The sequence below is a fragment of the Eutrigla gurnardus genome, assembly GCF_963514095.1.
Source record: "Eutrigla gurnardus genome assembly, chromosome: 2".
NCBI lineage: Eukaryota > Metazoa > Chordata > Actinopteri > Perciformes > Triglidae > Eutrigla > Eutrigla gurnardus.
In genome coordinates this window covers 8,910,376-8,921,872 of record NC_139916.1, presented here as the reverse complement: position 1 = coordinate 8,921,872, position 11,497 = coordinate 8,910,376, and the positions used below count along the sequence as shown (strand labels likewise).

General features: G+C 42.2%; 1 protein-coding gene across 1 annotated transcript in view; it reads right to left on the bottom strand.

The window, feature by feature from the left end:
* The window catches only part of LOC311030153 (protein phosphatase 1 regulatory subunit 1A-like), a 30,339-nt gene that overhangs the window by 4,161 nt on the left and 14,681 nt on the right, over window positions 1–11,497 (bottom strand). Inside the window, exons 2-6 of the mRNA XM_084035759.1 lie at window positions 8,696–8,756; window positions 3,179–3,216; window positions 2,994–3,057; window positions 2,009–2,191; window positions 180–308 (exon numbers count right to left, since the gene is read on the bottom strand). Of these exons, the coding sequence (XP_083891885.1) occupies window positions 180–308; window positions 2,009–2,191; window positions 2,994–3,057; window positions 3,179–3,216; window positions 8,696–8,756 (475 nt within the window). The remainder of the gene's footprint in view (window positions 1–179; window positions 309–2,008; window positions 2,192–2,993; window positions 3,058–3,178; window positions 3,217–8,695; window positions 8,757–11,497) is intronic.

The following is an 11,497-nucleotide window of genomic DNA, read 5'->3' as shown; positions in this document are numbered from 1 at the left end:
GTGAAGTGTTGATCAAAGCCACTCCACACATGTTTGTTGACGAGCCTTGATTACACGACAACAAGCCGAGCCGGTTGAACCGTTAACGTATCTAAATAACCTCTGCTAGTGAACAGATGATGGAAAGTCCCCCGAGGGGGGGAAGGATTCCTGTGTGGACGCCGACCCTTTGACTCTACCTGGCTGTGCGTTGTTTTGTTGCGATGAGGGAGCCGCTCCGTTGGCAGCGGTGGAAGAATCCTCCTTCTCCATGGAGAGGGGGCACTCGAGTCCACCAGAAGCTTCTAATAGACTCTCCCTGGAGAACTCTGCAGAGGGCAGAGACACAAATGGAGGGTTGAGACGAGGAAACACTTGGATGAAATACTCTATTCCGAGGTGAGAGTACACTTCACCACCTCGTCTCATCAATCACGTTACCTGACATTTACAGTTATTTTGGGGTCATGCTGAGTGACTTCAAAAGGCTGATCTTAAAGTGGAGCCATCCTCGACAGGACTGGTGTTCATGGTCATCGATTTTCTTTACCCACTTTTCCCTTTGCTCCTTTCATCTGTACTGAGAACTTAATTAGCAGCGCCTCCGTTATATGGAGCAATCAATATAAAGCAAATATAGTGCTGAACAATTACTGAATGTATGTACAGCAGAGGTATACTCAAGTAGAAGTACAGATACATATGTTAGAAGTACTGATTCAACTTCTTTACTCAAGTAGAAGCAGTAAAGTACAGGCTTTGAAATGTTCTCAAAGTGTTAAAAAGTATAAGAAAATACATAATTGATAATTCCCCCTTAAATTCATTAAAACTAAAGTAACACGCTTGTTTTGGAACGTACAGAAGTTTGTTTTAAAATTAAAAGTAAAGGTAAAAACCCAAGTTAAGTCCAGATCCCTGAAAATTCCACTCAAAGTAACGAAGTAGTCGTTCTTTGTTACTTGCCACCTCTGATGGCCAGTGTGAGCTGCACTCTGTGACCATCACGTGCCTTTAAAGTGGATTGTTTGGCCTGAGCTGAACAGCTGACTCTCTCGTTTTGTTCCTCATCAGCTGTTGCAGAAAAGGAGACAGCATCTGCCAAGGTGGCACTTTGAACCATGGAAGTGTTTTCATTAAAGAAATAGTTCAATGAATCACTCTTGCAGCGTTAGATCATGAAGATAGATACCACACTCATGCTGTACGCTATATACGAAGCTCCAGCCAGCAGCTGGTTAGCATAGCTTAGCATTAAGACTAGAAGCAGGGGGAAACAGCTAGCCTGGCTCTCTCCAAAGGCCCCCCTGAAACTTAATAATTGTAATAATATTATTAATAATATTAGTAATAATCTCATTTGTTGTACCTGTACAAAAAGTGCTATATCAACACAGGCATTGTCATTTTTACATACTTTTTTGGACATACAAATGAGAAAATGTATTAAATTGTGAGCAAAAGTGTTCCTGTCCCCCTTCCCCCAATCTCTTTGTTTTTACTTTTTTAAATTCCCCTCAAACTCCCTGAGCCTATCATGCATTTTTTATACATCCCTTCCAGCCATTTTTTTTCTGCTTTACTTTACTGCTCCCATTTTCTCCCCATTATACACCCCTTCCTTAATATTAATCATCATTAATAAGTCTCTTCTTGTCCCCCATCTGCTGTTTCTCATGGAACCACACCATTCATTTTTCAGAGGCCACAGCCGTGACCTCCTTATCTGTCCTCCTTTCACTCCAGTGTCCTCATCTCATCCCCTTTCACACTTATTTATGCACCTTTTCTTGCCCTAGACATATTTATTCCCTTTTGGCTCTCATACATTGACTAATATTCTTTATTATGAGTTAGACAGAAATGCAGAAGTGTGGAGTACATTTACTGAAGCAGTAAGTATCATTTTGAGGTGCTTGCCATTTACTTTCTTTACATCGACAGGAGGATTAAAGGAGGTTTGTGTTGCGGACTAGGCATTTGCGATGCAGTAAGCGTGCAAATAAAATTCCTCAGTCTCCAAACATACCCTCCATCTGGCAGCGCAGTTTCTCGAAGGCCTCCGCGGTGGCCTCGTCGTCGTGTGGGAGCTCCTCCCCGGCGGGAAAGGAGTCGGGGCTGGGCCGGTCCGACAGGCAGCTCTCCGAGGAGCACTCGTCCCCGGCTCCCTGCTGCTGCCTGTACAGGTGGTGCTCCACCATGAACTGCAGCTCTTGTGCAGTGTTTGGAGTGAGGGGGGCAGGTAAAGATACAGCAGAGTTGGGAGATGATTTGTTTAATCACTTTCTTCAACCTCCTTCATACGCGGTTTTATGACTCTTAATCCCTAAAGCCTTCTGATTATGGAGTTACTCGGAAACGACTCATCACACTTTGAGCTGTGAAACTAATTGTAGAATAAACATCCTCGAGCACAAAATTTCACTTAATCGCTCATTTTTGTTCCCTTGCTTCAGTGTTTTTATTCTCCCTTGTACAACACGAGCCATTACATTCTGTATTGGTGTTAAATTGGATATTGACACATTAAATAATATTTGCATTGCGGTGACAGCCAAGAGAAATAGTCAGATGATGGGTTCTGTGTTTCTTCTCTGGTTTCTTGAGGTAACACAGCAGCTCTCATGCCCCAATTTTACACAGATCCAGATTTTTTTTTTAGCTTGAAAAGGGGAGAAATTCTGGTCTAAAATATGGGATAATGAGTCGTCGCTGAGGCAAGTGCAGCACTGATTGCCTCGGAGGTTGAAATGGGACACTTAAGGTAGAACAAACTTCTATCATTAGCTCAGTTTTTTAGTAGTAGTTCACACTTCCTGACATCATGGATCCTATTAGACAAGCTAATAGCTTTATCCCTTTAAAGGCTAGGTTGGCTTTTTATTTGTCTTTAAAACCATACTGAACACATGTTAGACATAGGTGGGTATTCAGATGTCTACAAACTGAACTTAATGTTATTTATCTAACATAAAATGCCAACATCCGACATATAACTAGATAACTCCCTTTACCTTTCATCGTAGGTGTTCCCTTTTGCCCTTTTCGCCGTTGGCGAGGTGAGTTCAGCAAGGCCGCCTGTAAAACATCAACGCTTCATATCAGCTGGGCAGAGAGCACCAAGATTGAGGAGATTATTTCAATAAAGTAGAAATAACTTCATACCATCTCGTATTCCGATAAAACTGAATTTGATTACCTTGTACAACTGGTTTGGGAGACGATCCTCATCTATTTCTGCAAGAAAGCAAATGATCGGTAAAATGCTGCACAAATAAAGGGTTTAAAGCAAATAGAGGAGGAACAGGCAGTGAGCAGTGTGCAGCCTCGATGCTGTTGACCTCTTCAGCGTGTCAGTGTTCTGCAGCCAGGCTGCTGCTGCGTCTCCAGACAGCAGAGTGGATATAAGGTGACCTCTGGACCAGATGCTTATCTTACACACTGCCAGATGCAGTGTTTGCTTGTTGTTTTTTGTTCTCCCCTCTCATTTATGAATGGAAACCCACTCTGGATGACAAACAAAAGGGGGGATGCTAATCCAAGCCTCCTCATAGACCCCCAACTTACTGCTGATGATGTAAACAGTAAAACACTGTTTATGTAAAACCTCTTATGGGAAGTACGTGTGTAGCGTACTGAAGTGTACTGAAGCACTGTACATTTACAATCACTTGGCAGTGTTTGAGGTACGTCTGGCTGAAACTCATGCGGTCTACTGTGAAATACAACAGTCCTGCTTTCATGTCATATTTCTTGTATTTTTGCCATCCCATTTATATTGATGAGGGTGGGCTGAATAACATAAACACCTCTCTGTATAATGCAATACAATAAAAAGCACCACAAAACACCATCATATAAGTGAATAAAGATGTTACTCACACAAAAGATTCATTATAACGTTCATGAAGGTTTGGGTTTAGCTGGGTGTGCCATAAAAACTGGCATGGGTGTAATACAGAACTACAATGTGTGCAAACACACAGCTGTTGAGATTGTTTAGAGCATTTACTGCCGGGGATCCACGAAATTATTTGACTTATTGAACTTTATTGCTTCCAACAATTTAAATATGTAATTTTAACACATTAACATGAATACAAATTATAATAAGCAAATATAAACCTATTTATTCAATATTATGAGGTGAAATTGTGATGTAGAAATGCCAACATAGAATTAAAATATGTTCTGTAAATATATGAATTTCAACAATTATTATTTTAATGACTTAGTATTGTAAACATACGTCATTACAAAATACGTTTATACCTCACAGCTGCACTACACGTTATTATTGACCAGTTTAATAAGCAACACAATTTTCTAAGATATGTAATGGGGGTCCCATCACTGTGTCACTATAGGCCTGGGGGTCCTTGGCCTGAGAAACATTGAAGACCTCTGGTTTAGAGGAAGGAACCCTCAGCATGATGCTACGCTCACATAAAGCTCCTTTGACTCCAACTAACGATTCCTCATGTAGCCAACATGTGAAACAGGACTCTGCGGTCACTATATGAAAGGACTGAAATAGACACAAAGAAAAATCACTTGACTCGTGTACAGTGAAACCATTAACTGTGATCAATAGTGAGTGCATTGAACCTGCATCCAACTCTGGGCTTCCTTGGAACTTTTTTCTAGGACACCACCTTGTTGCTTGGCAACCTATGCATCCCTAGGCACTAGGAAGGCACTGTGTGTGTGTGAAAGTGTGCGTGTGAGCGTGTGCATATATTATTCCTACTTAAAAGCATGCACCAGGCTGTTCTGAATGCCAGTGACGTGCTTGTTTCTTTATTCATCCCTCGGTCTCCCTCCCTGCACCAAACAAGAAGCCAGCCGTGTGTAAAGACCTGACAGAAAGGCTATCAATTACACTTCAAGACATATTCATCCGTACGCTACGCATGTTTACAGGGATGCTCGACACTGAAACTTTATTTTTAGCATCTTTCAGGAATCTGAGAAGGTCCTTACAACCGTTATAGATTTTGTTTCAAATCAATCGCAGGAAGTGGGCCAGAGCTGGACTGTCCTTCAAGTTACAGAGCAAAGCTTAAAGATTTTTTAAATGATGTTTTAGAGACAGCTGTCAAACTATGGCAGTCTGAAAATAGAGTTGTACCTATTTTAAACAGTAATCTGACAATCTGGTTCCAGCCTTCACCTTTTCAGTCATTGTTTTGATACATTTTTGACATTAATGCACTATTCTGTTGCTGTTTAAGCTGTAGTTGCTTTTTATTTATTATCTTATATTATCATCACTTGAAGATAAAAAAAAAATCATCTAAATATGTGCATAATACGAGATTGGGAGCTTTCAGATTGCCTCTCAACGGCTCCTAACATGGTGATGCCTGAGCCGGTGTTAACAGACCAAACTACAGCTAACGTGCTGACAGAGCTCAGGCCCGGAGAGTGGGTGCTAATGTCGGTCGTGACGTGTCATCAGCTGTTACCATCTCATGAGAGCAGTGCAGAGCAGCGGGAGTCAGTTAGCTTTCTGTGCACCACAGATGGAGCGACATTGGAGCTCCAGGTTTTCAATTATGTGTAGAATCGGTGCAGAGGAGTAATGTGCTGCAACTGAAGACTTTAATTCTTTGAACAGTGAGCAGCTGTGCTTGAATTTAAAAAAAAAAACACTGTTATTATTGTGAATTTAGTAGTAGTAGTAGTAGTAGTAGTAGCAGTCGTTGTTGTCATGTTAAAATATCATTTGGGTGAAGAAACATTAAATATGGCTTTTGTTTTCTCTGTTTATTGAGCCCAGCTGTGCTATGAACGAGAGAAAAGGCCAATAAAAAAAGGGGCAGTTCTGGCGGAGATGAGTCTATCACTGCAACTCCCAGCTGACTGGCTGTCTGACACAAAGCCAGACGGGAACAGAGACGGTCTTCTGACTGCACTTTATTCAGCCGGGCGGCTCTAATTTAGCTGCATACTGTAGCTGTTGCTGATTTATACTTTCTGTACTGCGTTTGATGCAGAAAAAAAACAGCTCACATTAACTCCAAGTCATGCATATAGAAGCTTTTATCCTTCCACAGTTGTTTCCTGTTGCCATGCAAAGAACAAAGAACGTGGAAGGGGGGAGGAAAAGACATGTCTTTCTCCCTTTTTGCATAAAATATGTGGCTCCGTTCTTGTCATTTCAAAGAAAACATTGTTCATACGCAGACATCATCTCCTCAACAAGAGGAAATCGTTAAAAATGGTAATTATGTTATTTTAAATGTAGAAATTATTTTCCTGAGAGCTGAGAAGCTGCAGCTGGTGCTTAAAGAGTGCATAGAAGGAAAGCTACATCTACTGGAAAAACAGTAAGTCTGTCTATCCATCCATCCATTTATCCATCCAACGTTTTGGGTGCCCATTTACAGCTGCGTACTGGGGGATCGTTCCATGGCTGCGGTGACACGTACTCTCTCAACACACCTTTTATTGCCTGTTTTAAACTGCCATCGACTGCCTGCTGACTCGCAATAACACAGCCGAGTGCATCTCCAGCCTCCAGCTGCTGCTCTGCGCCCAGAAACACAGTGGAGGGGGAAGCGTTTTCTTTGCTCACTCCTCCAGCTTTGGTTGGCGTGTCTGGCCAACAGATAAAAGAAACTGCCGGTCCACACATTGCTGAGTACCTGTCGGCCGCTGCTCTGTGGCCAGAAACACCGTGGGGAACAGGTGGCTCACTGTTTTCATTCTCTGCTCGATCTGGCAGACGGAGGCGCTGCTATGCGGGCAGAAATCTTGGTGCTTCATTTAGTTCCTGACACGATTGCATGAAATCATATTGTGGTGCACAGCTGTTGCTCATCTTAAAACACCAAAATAGAAGTTTAAAAAGAAGACATCCTTCTATCTCTTATGTTCTACGATACATTTAAATATTCTGTTCAACTTCATGTAACCCCAAGTTTTCCTCTTTCAAGGAATCAACAAAGACGTGGATGCTTCCCTTCATGGGAGATCAAATTAGGCACACTTCCAACAACTTCTGCTTCCTAGCCCTCGGCCTGCATCTCAGCTGTCTGTACATCTGTGGCCACTTTCCCCCCTGATCTGCTATCGGGGTTCACAGTGCACCGGGCAGGGCAAGCTGCAGGGCATTAAATAATGCAGGGCTCTGTCTGATGTGGGGCGTTACTGCACCAGCACAGCTCCTCTCTCCATCATCATTAAATCTATTCATCCTCACACACACATACACACACACACACACACACACACACACACACACACACACACACACACACACACACACACACTGTATCCCTCTCGATTTTATGTCTTTGTGTCTGATTGATGTTGGAATTCCTTTTTTTTTTTTTGTTACTTTTGACAAGTCCATCAAAAATGTAACACAGTTTTTCTCTAATCTACATGTTTTAATCCCAGAACATTGTCACCACCCCAATGAGGGTAACAATAACTTTATTAATTCCAGAGGGCAAAGTTTGGCTGCCCTGTAAAAGTAACAAAAGAGATGTTTAAGGAATATTTGGTGACATTTTTCCTATAAAATTGAAGACACTGCGTCTTCCTCCATTGATGATTAACTGCCAATGAAATCTGAATTAATGTCCGAATCTGACATATTAGACATCATCTAATTAATGACGCACTTTGACTTTTCCCTTCCCAGGACTTCACTACTTGATCGCTCCACACGTCCCTTCTCTCTATTGCCTTCCTCCGTGCCTCTGATCTGCTAAGCGCGGAGGACTGTGGAGTTTTCTCTGCACTTTTATTCAGAGATCAAGGTCGACTCTGACACACTCCACAATCTCAGTGTCCAATTACTGAATCAAACACAGACACATGTAAAGACGTGCATGCAGAGACGGAGCGCAGGCAAAGCCTTTTTTAAATCAGGCCCAATTAGAAAGACTCGTTTGCTATTGTTTTATTTTTAAACTCTCAGATTGAGTCAAACAATAAAACAACGGCAGTCACTGCAGGTATCCTCAATGATGCGTCGCCTCTTCATTTAGAGTACCCCCCCTCTGTTTCCTCACCTGGAGCAAACGACTCACTGCCCTATATTCCCAGCTGATCATCTTCTAATTTGGGTCACGTTGCACTCTCGCACACAGAGGCAGGGAGGGAAGCAGGGAGACACTGGATGACTCACAGAAGAAGACGACTCTCTGGAGGAGCGCGGTTTCGTGTTTGATCATTCAGATCCCACGAGACGACACACACACTGCTGTTTTTCTGCTCTGGTGCAGCAGGAAGATTCATTTGGTGCATAATAGACTGGATATTTAGATGCTGCATCACAGCAATCAAAGAAGAGATAAATATGTCTGTATTGTTGAGGAAAATATTGTGAAAATATTGTATCTGGGGCCAGTAAGGGAGTTAGATCGGTGGTTTGGTGTGATGACGATATACCAGTCCATCCATCTTAGGTCATGAGCTTTGGCTCGTGACTGAAAGAAGGCAATCGTGGATAAAAGCAACCACAATGAGCTTCCTTCAAAGGGTGATTGGTGTCTCAGCCCCAGAGACTTTGTTTTAAACCTGTCCATCATCGGGCAACTGCTTTACCGACGTCCTCAGATCTCAGCAAGAAACTTGGTGAGTAGATACCAAAAACGACGATGGCTAAAATGACCAATAAAATGTATCCATCGATAACGTTTAGGGTGAAAAAACACAAACAGCATGTATGTGTGCAGGTGTTTGCGTTTAAGTGCCTTACCAGGTGATGATTGATCACTGGATGCCACTAAAGTGGCCGGTGTCGGTCTGCGTCTTCTGATCTGAAAAAGTACAAAACAGAACAGTTTTATTGTAAAAAAGTGAGGAAAAAAACATTACAAATGTTTGCATGTATGACATTAAACAATCTTAAAACTTATAACGCAAAAAACGTTTTTCAAAAGTTTGAAGTGAAATATTGAACGATGATAAACCCAGATTGTAATTTCACACCATTTTGACCTCATAAGGGTTATATTGGCTCAGCCAATCAAAATGCTAAGCAGCGCAGTCTCATTACACAGCCAATCAGGAGAGTTCTATGGCAAACACAGCATCCACTTTCTCTCGTGATGCTGGCAGCCCATAACACAGCCTGTGGGATCCAGATTTGGGGTTTGGTTGTGTCTGAAGATGCTGGAGTCTCAGTGCAGTGAGATCAGCAGGGCAGCCCGCCACCTGCTTGGCTCTTGGCTCAGCACTAGTGGAGTGTGGCAGCTTATGGAGCGTTCTGGGATAATACTTGATCCTGCACATTTCACTGAGCTGTGGAGGGGAGTCCAAAACCAGAATACTGTTGAAAAACTGGATAAATTAAAAAAACAACAACCAGGCTGAAATGTCCATTGTTATCCATCCATGAGAAAATGTTGGGTGATGCAGCATTTTGATGGAAATATGAAGATTTCTAGAAATGTATTAATTTGACAGTCAGAATAAATCTAATGAAAATATGCAGAAGGAAGCTGTAAATAATTAAGTAGGAAATAAATGGTAACCGTCTTGACTGTCAGCAACAGCAGTACATTTACATTTATTTTGAAGCTAAGCAACAGAAAATGTGTGTAGGTCTGTCACAAAACAGCACTCACCATCACCCTGCCCTGTGTTGGTTATATGATCATATTTTCCACAAAAGGGCAACTTCTAGATTTGAAAAATTTGAAGAATTTTCCTCTATTTTTTACATACAGCTCTACACCAGACTCCCTCAGTCCAAGCACTGCCCTTCAGTGAGACTTTAACTGCTGCACCAAAAATCTAAATGGATTTTCTATCCCAGGGCTGATGGATAGTTTCACAGTGAAATATGCACCATATGGTTCTGCAAATATCAAACCAAATCAGGTCTGCATCCATATCGCCAAAACAGAGAGACATCACAGATAGTATGGGGGTAAAAAACTGATTACAATTGTTTAGTGGCCTCCAGGATAATTTGATTACTTTTCCATTTTATCCCTCCATAAAGTTAAAAGGACACACACACACACACACACACACACACACACACACACACACACACACACACACACACACAAACACACACACACACACACACACACAGCTGACAGGGTTGCTGACTCTTGCTGGAAGGTGTGCACGCTCTAGTCCTCCATGCATCTTTTCTAAATGCTGCCTCTGCACTTCTAAAGCTGTGTTGTCTCCTCCAGTCAGTCAGCCAGCTTAACCTCAGCCTGCGAAGTGGAGCATCGCGTTGTATTTATGAGCCCGTTTCAATCAGCTGCAGTTAAACCCCGTTCTGTCGAGATGCAGAATCCCCCGATCAAAGTCTGGAGCTGCGGTGAGTCTGGAAAGCAAAAAGATAGTACTCCTTTTTTGTTGCAGGTGCAGTCAGAGTACAAGCTTCTTTTTTTTTGTTTTACCTTTTACTCTGAAAGTGACAGAGGAGAATCAGGAAGTGAATCGTTGCCCTTGGATCCAATGTGCAGGTTTGACTTTGAGGCTTTGCGGCGTTCAACGGGATACGCGAGGAAATTATAAAAAGAAATGCAAAAACTGTGAGAAGCACAAAACATCTCTTAAGACTGAACAAAATACAGATGAAGCTGCAGAAGTAATGGATGAGCGTCTCAGTAGATTGGGTATTCAGACTATAAGAGGTTTCATCTTCATAACCTTTCAAACCACAGCCACGAGCACAGGAAGGCTGTGTGAATACGACTTCTCTTTTCTTCACCAAGCAGGCAGAGATGTTTTACTGCTTTTTGCACTTTTTTTTTTAAAGATGTCAGCCTTACAGTGTCACTTTCCTGTGGCGCTGCTACTTTCTTTCCTGTATTCTTCGCCGATGTCGATATATTGTCACAGTAATGTGACTGTGTTGAGGCTGATATTAACACAGCTACACTCAGATTTCTCCTTGCATGAAATTGTGTCGCGCGTCATTGGAGAACAATCTAATGCTCAGTTGCTCAAGCTACATTTGCACCTGTACTTGTCCACATATATGTATTTAACACATTAGGGTGGAAATGAAAATGCATCCTCAACACAGTGACACATTGGTGGCAACTAGTGGGGGGGTGCAAAAACAACAAAATACCAAGATAGCAACCAAGATGAGGTATATCATATACTCCACCACTGGTGTCTTCTCTGTCTGTGTCTGTCTGTAGAGGTCAAAATGTTTCCGCAGAGAAATTTAAATGTCAATGAGGAAGCAGAACACGATCACAAGTCATCACTCATTGTGATGTAAGATGTGAATCGCAGCGGTCGGAAATTGTTGTCGGCCAGAATCGGACTTCAGACATTTTCAGACCCACACCAAGTTTCATTTAGTTTTTAAATAGAGGGTCTGAAAGGTGTATTTGGTACTCTTGTGTGTGTAACCCCAGTCCCATGTAGCTAAGAATTACTGACTGATTGGGGTGTTGTAGTACAGTGGGACGGGGCCTGAGTTCGTCTAGGGTTGGCGCTACCTGTGCTAACTGTGATAATGAAATAAAATAAATGGCGGTGCCTCCAATAAGTTTTAAGAAGTAAACACAAAATTCGG